At 37.2% G+C, this 18,490-nt stretch overlaps 3 protein-coding genes across 3 annotated transcripts in view; 1 reads left to right on the top strand and 2 right to left on the bottom strand.

Moving 5' to 3' along the window:
• The window catches only part of nup188 (nucleoporin 188), a 19,791-nt gene extending 14,959 nt beyond the window's left edge, over positions 1 to 4,832 (bottom strand). Inside the window, exons 1-5 of the mRNA XM_062435302.1 lie at positions 4,807 to 4,832; positions 1,379 to 1,433; positions 462 to 535; positions 285 to 369; positions 95 to 175 (exon numbers count right to left, since the gene is read on the bottom strand). Of these exons, the coding sequence (XP_062291286.1) occupies positions 95 to 175; positions 285 to 369; positions 462 to 535; positions 1,379 to 1,433; positions 4,807 to 4,832 (321 nt within the window). The remainder of the gene's footprint in view (positions 1 to 94; positions 176 to 284; positions 370 to 461; positions 536 to 1,378; positions 1,434 to 4,806) is intronic.
• Positions 4,833 to 6,836: 2,004 nt separating this feature from the next.
• dolk (dolichol kinase) lies at positions 6,837 to 11,747 on the top strand. Its single transcript, XM_062435285.1, has 2 exons — positions 6,837 to 6,970; positions 8,287 to 11,747. The coding sequence occupies exon 2, from the start codon at positions 8,452 to 8,454 to the stop codon at positions 10,021 to 10,023; it is 1,572 nt and encodes a 523-aa protein (XP_062291269.1). The 5' UTR covers positions 6,837 to 6,970; positions 8,287 to 8,451; the 3' UTR covers positions 10,024 to 11,747.
• A 146-nt stretch (positions 11,748 to 11,893) lies between these two features.
• phyhd1 (phytanoyl-CoA dioxygenase domain containing 1) lies at positions 11,894 to 17,325 on the bottom strand. Its single transcript, XM_062435286.1, has 11 exons — positions 17,201 to 17,325; positions 16,168 to 16,326; positions 15,759 to 15,834; positions 15,613 to 15,660; positions 15,454 to 15,509; positions 15,308 to 15,370; positions 15,169 to 15,190; positions 14,482 to 14,610; positions 14,214 to 14,330; positions 13,649 to 13,775; positions 11,894 to 12,221 (listed from the first exon to the last, which is right to left on the bottom strand). The coding sequence occupies exons 1-11, from the start codon at positions 17,279 to 17,281 to the stop codon at positions 12,173 to 12,175; spliced, it is 927 nt and encodes a 308-aa protein (XP_062291270.1). The 5' UTR covers positions 17,282 to 17,325; the 3' UTR covers positions 11,894 to 12,172.
• Positions 17,326 to 18,490: the final 1,165 nt, after the last annotated feature.

The following is an 18,490-nucleotide window of genomic DNA, read 5'->3' as shown; positions in this document are numbered from 1 at the left end:
ACAAACTAGCTTTTATGTGACATTGTTTCTTTTTTGTTACTGTCTTTTATTTCATGTTATAACACAGTTGAACGATAAAAGTGAGAGCCGAAACCTTTAATGAATCACGGGTTCCTCTGTAGTCCTCCTGTAGGTAGCACTGTAAAAGCTGCACGCTCTGCTGTTCATCAAGACCCTGTAACATTATTAAAGCCTTAAGTCAGAATGAAATAATCATGAAATGCACAAAAAGGTCAACAGTGAGTCACGTCTTTCATTCTAAAAGTGAAATCTTTAACTCTTACCAGCAGTTTACTGATCCTCAGACCAAAATCCTTTAATGGTTGTGCGACATCTTTGTTCTCCTTCACTTTCCCCGCAGAGGAGGGGCTAGAACAGAGGATGCGGACATTATTACTCATCCGGTTGATATAAATTATTATGCATTTGATGTCAGAATAAAAAAATAACTGTAAATATACCTGGGTGACTTGTAGTAACTGAGTCCTTGATGTAGTCTGTCCCAGTGTCTGTCGAGTTCTGCTTCTATCTGAGCCTGTAGATAAGAAAAAGAGAGAAAATCATTTGGATTATTGGGGCTGGTGTCATTTCCTGTAACCCTGAATCAAAAAATATTACCTCAGTGGGCAATGAATCATATTTTCTTTATTAAAAGCAGTTAACTTGTTTCGGATTTGCAATGTACTATTGGACTACCCAGGGAGAAGTTGGAGGATTCAAATTAATGTTGTTTGTATCTATTTAAAATTGCTAAGACTTGAAAAGAAAGATGGTATTGTGTGTATGTGTGTGTGTATATGTATGTGTGTAATATGGTGCAGATTTGAGTGGACTGTAAACTGAGGCGGGTGTGATTTTATGTACATCTTCATGTATTTTTGAATAAATAAAAAGTTCTAAAAAATAAAATAAAAGCAACTAACAGATATTAGGATCGCGTGATTCTGATAGATCTGAACCAACCATTTATACCAGTTATTACACAAACTAGAATCAAGCACTAACATGACTATTTGACAACCTCAAATCCTTTCATGTTGAATGCTATTATAGCAGCTACACACTACTGCTTACCGGCTCACACGAGAGGAACTATTTCTTAAATCTAAAAGACACAAACTGATCTCACAGGAAAATGCATGAAAAAAAACAGAAACAGACTGGATTGAATAATAATAATTTGACTCCTTCTCTATAAGAGCACAAACTGTACCAGTGTGACTGATGATGACCTAATTTGATTGGGGGTTTTTTTTCGGACTGATTCCGATCTCTGTTTGTCTGTGCTTTTTCTCTATTGTCTGTATCATATAATGCATACAATTCAATAAAAAATTAAGTTAAAAAAATAAAAATAAATAAATAAAAGAAGACATACCGGCTCTCGCAATGCCGATCTTCCCAGCAATATGGTCCATAATTCTCGACAGCTCCTGAAAGTAAAACGGGCACACTTCAGCAAAACATTCTCACATTTATTAAACATGTATTAATGTGCACTTGTTTCAAATGTAGCATTCCAAATCTTGTTGCATATTCTTTTAAAATGACAATAAAGGCTTACTATTTCTATTTGTAAGCAGTGTAGTTTATAGAGATCTTGTGTGATCAGTTTATTTGCATGTGAAAACACATTTTGGTTACCTAGGCAGATTAAGAGTGGGCAATATGAATATACTGCGATACGATCAATACAAATATATCAAGATCTGAGCTTTTTCTACACTGTTTATATCAGGGTCTGCCCAATACTGAATTTTTGGGGCTGATGCTGATATCGATATATTGGCCGATAGTCTTATTAATACAGAATACATACATAACACTTTTTTTCTCCATATGTTGTTAAAAAAACACTTGTGACAAAGATATGTAATGGACGCTGTGATATTTTACAGTTAAAGAATAAACTTAATTTGAATCAAAATGACATCAGTGCTCTGAAACAGTAAACTTCACTGGGAATTTAATATGAATATTAAACTTGAATTAGGAAAAAATATTAAATGTACATAAAAAGCTGCCTAAATATATTGTTAAAAAAATATCAGCACTATACCAGACAGTATAATCACTGATACCGATATATTAGTCCGCTCTACTTTATATTGTGGTTATGTTTCTTTTAATAGAAGAATAGATTACTCCTCTTGTAGTTGTCAGGTCATTTTATCTTTAAAGATAAATGAGCTGAAACGATTCGTCACTGCCAAAGACCGCATCTGGCTCCAACCTCTGAAATGTGAGGATTTGTTGCTTTTCTTACTCATATATCACTGTAAACTGAATATGTTCGGGTTTGGACTGTTGAAGCTGCAATGTGCATTTGTTCCCCTATTTGTGACACAGAACTGGCTAAACAGTTATACAATAAATGGAAAAAATAAACGTAGGATAAGTAAGTATGCACTGATAATGATTTTTAAAAAGCAGCTGCGGTGTGTGGCTGTGATGGAAAGATTGGATGATTACATACAGATACGTGTATGTGCTGCAGCCCTCAAAACTAGATAGTGACGCTCGTGGATGCATTTCAAAACATACCCTCCTTTAACTTTACGAGGTGTGAAGTTCGTTTTTCTAAAAACAAACACGGTCAGTTCACACTTAAACAGGCAATGTGCACCAGGAGACACATACATATTTCAGGGTTTTTTTTATACCTTAACAGGGACAACATATCCTGGTGGAGATACAACTCATGAAACCCAAAATATACAAAATGTTTTTACAATTATTTGTGTGGAAATGTTCACTTAGGTGGAAATGAGACAACAAGTAACATCACAGTAAATAAAAGGAATCATTTTCACATCTCATTTTCCACTCCTGTCTGTTTAAGGGTTAACGTTGACTACTAAAATGACCAGTTCATTTGATTTAATGTTAGGTCCGAGGCTCTCCAAGTGCCCTTAATTTTAACATCTATGGATAATCATGGACCTTACCACCTTACTCCTAGTCACCCAAATCTGTATGAAATGTGAGCTCTGTGAACATTTTTAAATGACAGCTGAGAACATATTTATTTAATTTGGAGTTTAATTAATGTAATTTTAACCTATTTTTACTGAAATGTTTAGCTGTCTAATATTACTAAATCTCTCTTTTATTTAGTCTTTAAATTAAGTGTATTATTATTATTATTATTATTATTATTATTATTATTATTATTATTATTAGTGTCCTCCTGGCTTGCACTAATGTACTAATGCACAGTGTACTATAGTATAGCATATTAACATAATCAAACAGTGTAATACTCATATGACAGTATAATAGAGCTGTGGGGGCTCAGGAGCACGTTCAGCCATGTGCCTCAAAGTGCTTGGGGGGCTCTTTCATACAATCAGCCATCAGACTGCACAATACCACAGCTCCCAGTACCTCCCACCACTGACTAGGACTGGGATTAAGACTCAAACCGTATACCACTCACTCAAAGTTAAAAAAAAAAAAAAAAAAAAAAAAAAAAAAATGTTTTTAAGTACCTTACCTGATATTATATCGATATTGTGATATTTTATAGATCTCATCTTAGATTTGGAATTTCATAATATCATCATATGGAATAAGTGTTTTCCTGCTTTTAAAGGCTTCGTTACAGTAAAAATGTAAATCTTCTGAGCTTAATACAGGGTTCCCACACATTTTTACCATTGAATTTTCAAAACTTTTCCATAACTATTCCATAATATTTTACCCCATTTCCATGACTTAATTTAAGTAGTTTAACAAAGGGTCCTCCCCTAGAACATTTTTTAACAGAGATTTTTAATTTCCTGTATTCTGGTGCCTTTTAACAGGTGTTTTGACATTTTGATCTCACTAAATGATGGGTACATTTTATAATTACATCCAGAGGAAGCATTTGGCCCCAGATCACATATTAGAAGATATTAAAAAACTAATCTACTGATTTTTGACATGGTAAAAGTGGGGGGCCCAAGTTCATGCAGCTTGTCTTATATCTGTTATCTTTGATATCAGAGCAGGTCATCCCTAATTCAAAACTTTTCCATAACATTCACCTAATTCCAAACCATTTCCAGGCCTGGAAAACAGATGTTCTAATTTCTTAACTTTTCCATGAATTTCATGACCGTGGGAACCCTGTTTAAGTTAATCCATTTAAATATGTATGAACTATGAACAAGTGGCTGCTGTAACAGTGACACATAAATGTCTCTCTCTCTGTCTCCTGAGTGTATTTTCAATTTGTGGAAATGCTTATACTGACGTTTCCCATTCAAATAATCATAATTAATGTCAGCTATTGTCCCGACATGGTAGCTACTCTTCACAAACACCAAACTGTCTCGACGATTATTGGAGCTAAATTTAAAAAACCTTCATGTGTCGAAAAATGACCGAACACTCCTACTGTAATTAAATAAGCGAAGTTAATAACTTTACAGCTCACATGCTGTTGTTGACATGCGGCTGGCTGAGGCTGACGCTGACACACACACACACATATATATATATATATATACACACACACACACACACACACACACACACACACACACACACACACACACACACACACACACACACACACACACACACACACATCGCGCTGCTGCTCAAAGCGTTCAAACGAGTCACTGCTAGCGCTCTGCTAAGCTAAGTTAGCGTGGCGCTAACAGCTCAACAGACACACAGTCGAGTTTAAACGTTACTTTTGACAGGGCTGAATAAGATGACAAAGCTGTGCACAAATGTTTCCTGTCTAGCATGTATTTTAAAAAAGTGACTTTATCATTACAACCGTTATCTTAAAGTTTATTGCCAGTCGCCTACCTGACGCTCATCTCTGATTCCGCCATCTTCGTTCCTGACCTGTGATTGGTTGTTATGCTCTGTCGTCATCGCCGACGTCAGCTTCTTCGTCTTTCCGTAGAGACGGTTTTAACGGCCGTTTGTTGCGTTGCCGCCATCTTGTGGAGTTTGTCGAAGTTTCTTTACAGAAGTTTTTTATTTTATTTTTAATTTTTTAATTTAATTTTAGTTCCTGTTTAAAGCTAATATATATATATATATATATATATATATATATATATATATATATATATATATATATATTTCCTGTTTAAAGCTCATTTTCATATTATTATTTTTTAATCTTTTTTTTTTTTACTTTTATTTAGATTGTTGATCAATAACATTGTAACACAGCATAACAACATAACATAAAAAAGAATAATAAACAAACAAAACACAAATAAAACAAACAATACAACCAAAACAAAGGAGCTAAAACAACAATAACAAAACAAAACAATTAAAGTCATTTTTGTTTGAACATTGAATAACATAACACAATCACAAATAGTGAAATTAAAACCACAAATGAAGACACACAAGAGGTTTAATTTATTTCCAGAAGTTCACCAAAATAATAAATATAATTCTGCCTTTCCCCCATTGAAGTAGAATACTGTGCGCTTTTTTTATTCTTCTTTCTGTTTATGAAAGCAGCAATATATTTTTTTTTCCCCCATTGGACTGAAATAATGCTGTAATGTGCTGAAACGGAGTGATTTAAAACATATAGCTGATATATTTTGAGTATTTAGCTCACTTTACCCACATTTAGCTATTTTTTATTTCATTTGAGACGGAAATTCATGTAAAACAACATGTCATATATTGTTAAAAACATGTATACATAAAAATAAATAAATATAAATGTTAAATTTAGATTTTTATCAAAGCCCATTTCTGCCAATGTAATGAAAAAATAAAGATCCTCTACAAAATAATGACGTATTATCTCAAAATATTGACAGTTTCTTAAAATAATGACTTTATCTCAAAATAATGAGATACTAATAAGTCATAATAATAATAATTAATTATTTTGAGATAATAATAAGTCATAAGACATTATTTTTAGATAGTTTCTCATTATTTAGAGATACTAAGTCATTTTTTTTATCACATTGGTGGAAATGGGCTTCCATAAGATTTAATATTTAGATTTAGATCTTTTATTTATTCATTTATTTTTATTTATTTTTTTACACATTTTTAACAATCATATATAACATGTTGTTTTACATGATTTTCAGTCTCAAATGAAACAAAAAATGAGCTAAATGTGAGTAAAGTAAGCTAAATATATCAGCTATAAAACTGTAACTGAAATTTTACAATCGGCACCCCATACATTCCTCACATGACTTCTTCTTTTTCTTAAAAATGTTTAATATTAAATACAAACTAAAAATAAAAACAAATCACCTTTAACCCTGTAAAGCCTGAACCACCAAATAATTTCCAGAAAATTCTAATTCTTTGAAACTGGAGTTTATAAGACCTTCTGACAAGTAATTTAAAAAAATAAAAATAAATAAGACTAGATGAGTTTTGTTTTGTATCGTATTTGATATTTGATCGTATTTGATTTTTTTTGCAATTTATTTATGATTTTATTAAACACACAAAAACCTATTGAATACAACATTTTTTTAAGGTCCTGCATAAAGCTCATATCACCACCTTCAACCTTTTTTTAAGCATGATAATAATACAAAAATAAAAAAAATGACAGATTTTTAGATGATTGACCTTCTATATCTGCTGTATCTACACATTTTCAATAGGAATTTAGCATAAAATAAGCTACAAAATATTTAGTCATTCAACATTGCATTGGTTCATCTGTGTACTACATGTATCTGATTGCATATATCAAGTTTTTTTAGTAATAAAATATGATCACGCTGATGATTTAGAGGTCTCTAAAACTGATATATCACATATGATTCATCTGGCATTACAGGGTTAAGGATTTTTTTTTTTTTTGCTGGGTACCACGTGACCCGGCTGTCAAATATGGCCCCTTCCTTCTGGGTGTGAAAGAGGCGACAGCAGCTGACAAAGAGAACAAATCTGTCTAAAAAGGGACTGCACCCATTCACATCTCAGCTCACCTCCGTCCAGATAACGCTGCACTTATGTGGTACGTACGCTTGTCTTTATTATAGATTGTTATTCCCGCTGTGTGTGTTCAATGCTTGCCTCGGTGAAGTCAGCTGTTTTTTGTCCGCTAGCTCGATGCTGTTTGAGGTTGCAGCATCCTTGGCTTTATTAAAACATGCATGTTAGAAAACAAATGGAGACATATTTCTTTTTCACTGTATTCGACAGAAATGATAGTCATCCGCTAGCTGATTCAGATTATTAGCCCCCAGCAGAACATCCAAATACCCCCCCCCCCCCCCCCCCCCCCCCCCCCCTCACGCACACACACACACACACACAGGAACAAAAGGGTTTTTTTATGCAGGGAAAAGCATTTTGTCCTGCTGTCTCCTTAATTTGGTCTCACAGTGGTGTGGATTTCACACTGACTGGGTGAATGTTCAGTGAGGCCATAGTTCAGGACAGAAAGCAGCAGCACATAAACTAGGATCAAGGTTCAGTGTTGAAATGAGATGACTCATGTTCAGTGATTCAGACAGACAGACTGTTATTACTGCTTTAAAGGACAGATTCAACATTTTTCCAAGTTTGTCTTAATCAAATGTTTTCCTAGATGTAATTACTTTGAGCAAAAATGCACTTAACAGTTTATTTGAAGCTTATATGAGGCTACAACACCCTGAGTTAGTCATGTCAAGTGGATATCTGCCACATTTACAGTCGTATTACCATCAGATTTCCTCTTTGTGTTTCCTTGTTGAGCTGTGGTGAAAGTATAGTAACAAAAAGAGTCACTTTGGAACTAAAAAGACTAACTTTGAAAGATATCTACTCAATTTGACTGATTTGGACGGCTGACGCTGAACACATTTTTGCACAGAAGGAGGTTTGTGGATTTTTGCACCCGTCACCTACATTGAAAGTGGATTTTAAAGCGATCTTCTAATGGTCAGTATGAACAGGAATAGGCTCTTTATTGGGAGATATAAGGTGAGACAGACCAGATTTTGGTTTGGGCAGAGGATGCAACTAAAGTTTGTAAGTAAATGGAAATTCATCACAAAACACTGGTGAGATTGTCAACCATTATTTAAATATGCCTGAGAAACTCAAGCAGTACAAAATCCACTAAAGAAGTTGACATGTTTGAATTATACTGAACTGTGGATTTTGGCTCCCAGTGCTTACATTGTAAGCACATTATGAAGGGATCTTCTAATGGTCACTATGAAACCTGAACATGTATAAACCTGTCTTTGATACTAATAATTATTGTTCTTATTCTATGTGTTTATTGACATATTTTCTCTTGAATGGTAACCTTGCTGATTCAATTTCTTTCCATTTATGCAGACTCCCTCAGCAAGTGAAGAGTGCCTGCTAAATGATGATGTGTGCGAGAGAGAGGAACTGACAGACGAAGGCCTTCATTGTTGCAGACCATCTGTTCAGATCAACCCCACTCCTCCCACCATCCCTCCCTTCCTCGCCCTCCCTGTGAGCCTCCACCCTGCAGCCATGCAGATCAACCCGGTGTTCGTGGAGTCCGCTGTAGTTTTGGCTGTGGTGCTGTGTGTCCACATGGCGGTCTGGAACCAGCACTCCTGGTGCAGCATAGCCCTTTTCATCCAGTCGTTCTACGTGCAGCACAAATGGGACCGTCTGCTCAGGTCGGGGGGCGCCGTGTTCCAGTTTCGTCCTGCGGCAAACAGCGGCATCGTCCCGGCCTCCATGGTGATGCCCTTACTGGGTTTGGCTCTGAGGGAAAAGTGCCTCGCCTCAGGGAATGTCTTCTTCGAGCGCTTCTCCATGGTGGTCACCATCACGGGCATGATGCTGGCTCTGTTTCTCTCCCTGATTGCACTGGGCATCACCAGACCTGTACCCACAAACACCTGTGTGATCGCAGGCATGGCCGCCAGTGCAATTCTCTACACGACGAAGCAGACGCTGACGGTGTCTGAGGTCATCGAGGTGTTAGAGGTTCTGTTGATCTTCGTCTATCTCAGCCTGATTGTGCTTTACTTGCTGCCACGATGCTTCACACCTGGAGAGGCGCTCCTCATCGTCGGTGGAATCAGTTTCATCGTCAACCAGCTCATCAAGCGCTCCCTGAACCTGGCAGAGGTCAAAGGTGATCCGGTGAACTATTTCCTGCCGGTCATAGTGGTGGGCTCGCTGTTACTGGGCGTTTTCTTTGCCCTCCTCTTCTGCTTCATGGAGTCCGAGACTTGGGTGTCATCACTCTTCTTTCACATGATGACAGCCGTTCTGGGTCTGGGAATCCTCATGCCGTGGCTGTCTCTGTTCATCGGCCGGCACCCTTTCATGTGGCTTTTGGACTTTGTCATGTTAAATGACAGAAGACTGTGTCTGCTGGGGTACTGGGTGTTTCTGGTGGTTGTGGCCCTCTGTGTTGTGTTACACCAGAACTACCAGCGCCAGTCGGGATCCAAGAAGCACCAGGCCTCGACTATTGTCAGGAAGTACTTCCATCTGATTGTAGTGGCCACGTACGTTCCGGGGCTGATATACGACAGACAGCTGCTCCATGTGGCGTCTGTGGGTTGCTTGGCGGTTTTCTTGTTCCTGGAATATGTTCGTTACTTTCGGATCCGGCCCGTAGGTCAGCTGCTCAGGCAGTTGCTCACCCTGTTTCTGGATGAGCGGGACTGTGGGCCTCTCATCCTGACACATGTCTACCTGCTGGTGGGCATGTCTCTGCCAATTTGGCTGTTTCCTGGGCCCTGCGCCCCTAAAGGGATTCTTCCTGGTGCGGGCGGCCTGGTGCCTTATGCTGGTGTGTTGGCAGTGGGGGTCGGCGACACTGTGGCATCCGTGTTTGGCAGCACTATGGGGGAGATCCGTTGGCCCGGCACTAAGAAAACAATGGAGGGAACTGCAACCTCTGTGTTCGCCCAGATCATCGCTGTGGCCATGTTTCTCATCTTCGATGGGAACATCAACCTGAACTCCACCTATTCATGGATTGTTGGCTCCATCACTCTGGTGGCCATGCTGGAGGCCTACACCTCCCAAATAGACAACCTCCTACTCCCACTCTACCTCTTCATCCTGCTGTTGCTTTGACCGGACAAATGGCACAAACAAACACAAGGGTCTTGCAGATCCCCCTCACCCCTCTCTAAGGGGAAGGAAGAATGGCAAAATCTGAATAAATATGATAGTAGAAGTCATAGATGTCCCTTTTTAGTAATCACTGGAAAGGAGAGCTGTTTTACTAGCACAAGAAAGTAATCAAGCCAGGTAATTGTTATCACAACAAATACCTATGTGGCACTAAAAAAATCTGCTCCTTTCTTTATTTGGCAGCAGACTTGATGTTTGCATGACACTAGAGTCTGACGTTTTCAGATCACAAGTCGTTTCAGTATCAGTTGCTTTGAGAAATGAGTGTTACAATACTAAGAAATACCAGAAAGTGTTGCTAAATAGTCTTTAAAATTTAGTGACAGCGGTGTACGTTTCTTAGCGTGTCACCGACCTGACCCCAAGGGTACTCAACCAACAATTCCTGAATTATGCAACAGGAGATTAAGTTAATCAAAGTGGTAAAATGTTCTGTAATCATGTAGAATTCTGGACTCGTAGAGGGTACGGATGCTGCTAAACGGCACATTTTGATCATCGTTGAAGAGGTTTTCTTATCTTGTACCTTGTTTCCTTCCCTGCAAATGGACACATGCCTTTGTATTGCCTTTGAAGAACATTATTTAAAGTTAGCTTATTGATGATAATAATGTCTTTTTCTCTAATCAACATGTTTTATTAGATTATTTTGCCTCCCCAATGGCAATATATAAAGACTTACTGCTGAAAATATTTGCCTTAAGAAGTATATTTTCTATCACGTGTAACCTAGTATTGTAGACGCTGTAGATGAAAGCATGGCAGACGTCAAGAACACCTCTCAACTCTTCTTTATAAGGGCTGGTTTATACTTCGATATGGCAGAAACTCACTATGCTCCTGCATGACACTAATGTGAAATCCCAGTACTGTAACATGTACACAGGTTATCCAAACTGTATATTTTTGTTTGGTAAATTAATTTTGTTATTTCTGTGGTTTGATGGGACCCCTTACAGGTAAACTTAATATATATACATTTCCTTGTGATACTGAGCCTTCAAACCCTGGTCTGTATAGTCTGTAGAAAAGCTTCGGGCCCAAATGATGAACATAAGCCCTCCCTTTTAAGCAACTTTTTTTTTTTTCTTCCTACAATTTATCCAAATTATTATTTAATGTTTGCTTAATGTCCTCACATGTCATCAAGGTTTCATCTCACTGTTCTGAGATGGAGGATACTACTAGTTTATAACCTGAAACATGTTTTCAGCATGAACAGTTTTTGGTTTATGTTCATCTGTGTATCTTTGGTGGGGTTTTTTTATGTTGTGATGACCATTTATTTGCATGATCCTGCTGGTATGTTGTTTTTGCAATCATCTTTACATTTTTGAAAATGTAATATTGCATGTTGAGTGCATCAGAGATTAAATTGATACACCTCCAATCAATTAGTCCATTTGTTTAATACTCATTGGAAAACTGAGGATAGGGAGCTGTGTGAGTAACGCACTTTGATTTGAATAAAACAACGTAAACATTAATCATTTGCTTTCTTAATTTGATTTGATTTTAAGATTAACCTAAACAGTTTGGATGTTATGTTGTGATTTATAAACACTTACATAAGGTTTAGTTTTTTAGTTTTTAAAAAATTTGAATTGCATCTTAAAAGAATCATACTTGAAAGTAGAAATGCTTACTGTTGTCTGTTTAAAAGAATAGGAATCTGCCATCCTGATTTCACACAAACATGGGGGGGAAAATGACCTTTTTAAAGAATAATCAAACTAGTTGGTGACAATGATGAAGAGTAGAAGTTGACTATATGTGTCAGCTGTATTGAGTGTCCATAGAAAACTGATCAAAAAGTTTAAAATGTTTATTCAAATTAATTTTTAGTCTATTAAAAACATTCATAAATTCATCAAAAATATGCTTTAGCCATCATTAAGCCACTAATGACTCTGCTGCTAGAGAAATAGTGTTTTCTGTTCGGTAGCTGAGAGAAACAGATGGTGTCACAAAACAAACTGTGAGCAATGGTAGCACATCTGCTACGGTTAACATTCTTCGTACATGTTGGTCCTTCTTCAGGAGAGAATAGATCGTCTGACTTTTCCATGAGGTGCATCAAAGACGTCCTTCATTTAGTATAGAGAGACGGGAAAGGGAGCTCTTCAGTGGGCTGCAACCTTCAGTGACCAAAGAAAGGGACAGATGGGTTAAAACTTAAGTCTTTAAGTGATACTGTGTGACTTTTAAAAAAGAAATATCACAATCTTCCTCTTATGAATGAAAAGCTGAATTAATAAGCTATTAAAAGTACATTTGTTTAATTCAATACATGCTGCTACAGTAGCACTTGGTCTGATATGACATGTAGTTTAAAGTGGCTGCTAGCTTTGTATATATACATACATATATATATATATATAGCTAACTTTATATATAAATACAGCAGCAAATCTCCTCTCATTTAAAGACTGTAAATAGCAGAAAACAACAAACAGTGTTTACGTCTCGTTTTACTTTTGTAATAAAACCATTGAATGAAACTGTGACATGCCCAAACAGTAGCAGAAGTGGAGAAAAAGTTAGTTATGTAAAGTTTTATACCATTAGCTCACATTAGCCACTATGCCACCATTAGCTGCTGATCATACCAGACCAAGAAAGGTTGTTGCAACACAACATCTGAGTGTTTTGACTTGAGCAAGATGGTTTTGTAATGGTTAGGAATTAATCTTTTCAACTGTTAGAGGAAGAATTTGTTATTTCTTCTTTCAAAGTACACTTAGTGCCACTTTAACATCTCAGGATTTCAGTTTAACAATGTACAGTATTCTAGTACTGCACTTAAGTATAATTTTAAAGTACTTGGACTTGAGTATTTTCATTTTATGCTAATTGATACTAATACTTAACTACATTTCAGAGGTAAATATTGCACTTACTTACTCCTCAGATTAAAACTTTACGTAAAATAATATTCTAACATAATAGAGTAATGATAATCATTGCATCCATTTGGCTTGTGGGCCCTTACTGTCATGTATTTGTGTTAATTTGTCATGTTTCAGATGTCTATGAGCTGTTTGCAGTTCCACCAAAGACATCTCCCCTCACCTGGTTTCAAATAAATAACAGTTTGAGTCTTTTGACTTTGAATATTTCACAAACATTAAATGTGAAAAGATTAAAGTTTCAGGAAAATGTATGTAGCACACCTATGTTTTTTTTCCTTTCCTACCCAATAATCTCAAGACCCCCTCTGATTTAGTAGTTCAAAGTAGCTCCACCTTGAGCAGCTACAATAAAATACTTTTTATGCATTGATTTGTCAGTATTAACAATGTAATTTGTTCAGTTTATTTAATATATCAGTCAAACTCTGATTTTCTCCAAAAAAGTTAGTACTTTAGTACTTCAAGTAAATTTAGCTGGTAATACTTAAATGCTTTTACATTTTAAATCCAGGACTTTCACTGATAGATGTATCTTTATATTGTGAGTATCTGAGTAATTTTTCCACCACTGCAAGAATTATTCTCCCATATCTGCTGTAAAAAAAACCCCACCTGACTACCCTTAAAAATGTTGACAGCACAAAATCTCTCACCAGTTTTCGGGGCTCCAGCGGGTGTCCTGGGACTCCATGATGTGGAAGGCGTAGACATGGCGAGAGTCTTCAGAGGTGTTTTCAGCACTGCGATGCACCACCTGACCGTGGATCAGGACTATACTGCCTGGACACAGAGAGATGGACGGATAGGTTGGGAATGGGCAGCAGCTGACCCACTCTCACAGCTTTATTTGGTGCTACACAGTACTAAAGCTGGACATTATTTTATTTTATTTTTAAAAATCTGTTAATTATTTTTTAGACTAATAATTTTGTTTTCAGGATGTCAGAAGTCCAAAACCTAAAGATATTGAGTTCAGAAAAATATAAAATCTACCAAAGCTTAAGATTGGAACAGCTGGAAACAGCAATGGTTTGGCATTTTTGCTTGTAAATGTAATTGGTTAATAAAATTGTTAATAGATTCATTTTCTGTTGATTCATTAAAGGAATAGTTACCAAAATTGGCTCAATAACTCCTTCTGTTAGCATACTGTACATCTCTGACAGAGCCTCAGTTAGAAAGTACCTAAAAATACCAACCGCCACACAAGTTATTTACCTTTTTTAACTGGTGTCGCGATAAACTTATCTTCATCATAGTTCTGCTCTTTACCAACAAAGTCTGTCAGGGGAAAGGTGCCTTTTGGAGTACGCACCATTCGCCGGGTGATGCCACCTGGGAAAAGGAGAAGAAATTAACATTTAAAAACATACCAATTCATACTTTATGATGAGAAAACAAAATAGTGACTAGATGGTTGTTTGATACTGAGTTGAGTTATGACGTTTGAAGTAATAGTGTGAGGATAGTTATACTGTGAGCTTACTGCTGTGTGACCCCGGGACGAACCACAGGCAGCCATTGTTAACAGTGGCGTCCTCCAGGGCTATCCATATCCCCAAAACTCTGCCCAGAGGCTCCGTGTACAGAAAAGTAGCGTCTTGGTGAGGCGTCACTACGAAACAGACAAGAATCTGCTGCACATTCCTGATAAAATGATTGAAAATCATTTATGGCAAGAATGTTAAAGGATAGATTCATAATAAGATTCAGTCAGGTGCTGATATGAATATTGAAACAGGTTTTTCTCGCTGTAATCATTCCACCATTAGACAATCCCATCCAAATGTGCTTCACAGTCCTCGTTTTGACCAAAAATGTGTGTATGTTAAGATAATATGAAGCTTCAGCTGTCTGAGTTTGTCAAATAAAGTGGGTATCTTCCACATTTACAGTAAAGTTTTCCTGTTCAGCTGCAGTAGAAGAAGTGTAACTTTTGAAAGATAATGATTTGATTTGACTAATTGGGATGGTTGAAGCCTAATATTAGCTTCAAATAAACTTTTTAATACATTTTTGGACACACGGCGGACTGCAGAGGAAAGATTACAGAAGGAAAAACGTGTCAATGTCCATTTGGGCACGTGACTATTGTTTTAAGACAAGCAAAAACTATGAACCTATTATCTAACTGCATGAGCTAATCATATCAATGACTGACTTATGTTCTTACCTTCCCCACCAATTCCTGGTTGCTGAGAAAAAGATGGAGAACAAGGAATTATATTTTGCTCTAAACTCTCCATGTAGCATCATCCAACACTGTCAGATAGATATATAAACATATACTGTAGATGGACTCTGTGCTTTACCTTAAAAATATACATGCTCTGCAGTATCACCGGGTTTACAAGGCTGAGCTTCTTGGCGATGCCCTGTGAGAACGACATTTGACGTGAGTGTTAGTTACTCTGTCACTCAGTACATCATTCTCTGATTTGTTTGACAGCTAACTTACCTGCATTTTGGGTGAATGTGTAACCTTTTTGTACAAAGGCTCATAAGCATGCAGTGCTAAAAGAAGAATACTGTGATTAGTTTAAAGACTTTTCAAAAGCCATGTGTGCTTGCCAGTGGAAGATATCATTTAGAAATCTTACTCAATTAGAAATCTTACCATGTCCGACTTTATTGAGCGATTGCTGTTTTGGTATGATGAATTCCCCTGCAAGCCAAAAAAGGGGGCTTTACAAATCTTATTTTGCTTCTTTTTTTTTTAACCTGTTTTAGAAAAATAATCAAAATAATCAAACCAGAGCTCACCTTTGTCGTCAAAAACTCCTTTCTCAAAGAAAAAACGGATCTTATCTCCACTGGTGATGAAATAGTCAGCATTTCCCTGCAGGTCAAAATGGTTAACATCAGTCACCTGATCCACCCCAGAGCTGATTGCATTACAAAGGGGGGCGAGACACTGACACTGACTAGGCTGTTGACATAAGAGTTTTCTATTAGCCTAAGAGGAAGGACGCTTAGGGTCAAGGTAAACACAGTGAAGCAGCAGAGAGGTTACACATCTACTTTCTGCAGTGAATGTACACAAGTAGAAACCTTACCTGCATCTTTAAGTGAAATTGTATGGCGAGCATGTGAAAGAAATATCGTTGAGTAAAACTGTGAGTCACTGACACTTTTTTTGAGACTCATCTCACAGAAGAGTACATTAGATTACCTGTGTTTTGAGCTGTTCGTCATGGTAGGTGGAGAAGGTGGTGCGGCAGTGCTGCGGGACGTCCATACGGTCCACTATCTCCGTCATCCTCTGCCTCAGTTCATCACACTCCTGGGAAGTCAAGAGCCCATCCAGAACCACGTACCCATCGTCCATGTACTAACGAGAGGGAAGATAGTGTTGTTTCACCAATAAACACTAATGACAGACGACTCCCAACTGTATATACAGTAAGAAGGTTCTTCTGCATTTTTTTAAATGTCCATTTCCACTTTCTCACACTAAGATGCAACTCAAGCAATGGAGAGATCTTTCTATTCCTTAATTAAGTCAAATCTATGCTCAAATGTACTTAATTTACACACTAAAGGCTGATTAAAGGAAAACAGAGCACAGGAAGAGATATTATCAATTTAGACCGAGGCTGTAACTAACGATTATCATCATTATCTATTAATCTCTTGGTCTATTAAATGTCCATTACAATCTCCTAAACTCATAGTGATGTTATTAAGTTTTTTCCCCCCCTTAATTACCAATCCAATGATATCACAAGAGATAAAGAATAGCAGCGAATCCTCAAAAGTGACAGGCAGAAACAGAGAAAGTTTTGACATCTCTACTTGAAATATATCACTAGATCCAATTAGTTGCCGATTATATTTCAAGTTGATCGATTAATCAACTCATTGTTTCAGCTCTAATTCACACTGATAAAAAGTCAAATCTAACGGTCACATGTTGCTTTACACAGCAGAATAAAGAGAATGATTATTGGGCATGTTGCCTTGTTGCTTGTGGCTGCAGCCTATTATGTAATCAGACTGCTACATGAATGTGAGCAACAGCAACAAATCTGGCATGAATATAATACAGTAGACTAGTCTAAGAATGGTGAAACATTTATTAGAGATAGAGATACTTTTAGAACATACAATAATCTGATTAAGTCACTCAGATTTAATTTCAGCATTTATAATTAAAGTTAAAAACATGAAGCCGCAGCTCGCTTTGATTTTAATGTAATGCTCACCTTTTGCACATCACGATCTGTCATGAAATCCATGTTGTCCTGCTCGGAGAGGTTCAGCTCATGGGAGGATGTGTTATGCATTTCATCTGCCTAAACTCCACTCTGGAGCTCTATTTTTTCCTAGGATGGCGAAATTATGAAGCCCGCCCTACTCTGCCTCTGATTGGCTTGTTTTCGTTGCATTCGTTTATTTGGGTTGGTTGGGTTTACGCATGAGGAGTATGATTGGTTAGGATTAGGGCGAGAATATCAGGGTAAACCAATCAGAGACAGAGGAGTGGCGGGATATTACTTCGCCGTCCTAGGAAAAAATATCTCGTGAGATGTACGCGCTGATTTCCGACCACGTGACGTGTCTAAATCAATTAAAGAGTAACAGTACAGAGGCCGTAATAGGATTTTGGACTTTAACTCTTTCGTTGCAGCCTTGTGTCATGCTGGTGCTGTAGTAGCCCGATATGACCTCTAGATGTCGCTCCTGTCGTTGGTGTAACATGGAAGTGAAATTAATTACATCACCATCCTGCGGCCTCTCTGGATACACGAATAGGCCTGAATGTTTAGTAAAGGACCAGGGCTGGTTGGGGTTAATGATGTCATTTGAGGTTTTTTTTTTTTTAAAAAGTGATTCGTCATTTTGACCATCTGGCACCACCCTTGACTTCTTAGAAAGAGAATAAACTGAATCCTAAATTGAAGTATAAGTCAGTCTCCCAACCAGGAGGTCACAAGATGTTTAACAGCATGGGGAGGCAGAAAAAACATATTTCTGTAACTTCAACTTTTTATTACTAGCTTTTTGCCTCATGAATTACAATGAATTAAACCTTAAAATGCATTCAAAGCTGGGAAGGAAAAATCGCTTTTTTGACCGGTCATAAGCAAACAATGCTTTGTTTTAAGAGGTAACAGTTCAAAAAAATGTTGGGAATCATTGGTATAGATCTTGAAATTAGGCTCCAATCAAGTATTAAGTGTCAACCTCGCAAATATTTTGTACATGTAGAGGTTAGAGCTGAGTGGAAGGCCCAAAATTTCAATTTAGCAATCTTGTGCACCCTCAAAAGTTATAAAATGTGTCCTTGTCTAAGTAAATGAGGGAATACACTGTGCTGATAGAAAGGAGAAAATAGTTTTGGATACACTGACTGTGCCTGATGGGGAGCAATAGATCATTAGGTTGCTCATGAACATTTTCTCAGCAGACAGTATGATGTGTCACTGCAGGGAAAATACAGGCGTAATTAACATGAATAAGTCAATAACAGCTGCAGGGTACTGGTATTGTTT

This window comes from Scomber scombrus, chromosome 15 (genome assembly GCF_963691925.1).
Source record: "Scomber scombrus chromosome 15, fScoSco1.1, whole genome shotgun sequence".
Classification (NCBI taxonomy): Eukaryota; Metazoa; Chordata; class Actinopteri; order Scombriformes; family Scombridae; genus Scomber; species Scomber scombrus.
This window is presented reverse-complemented; position numbering and strand designations above follow the sequence as displayed.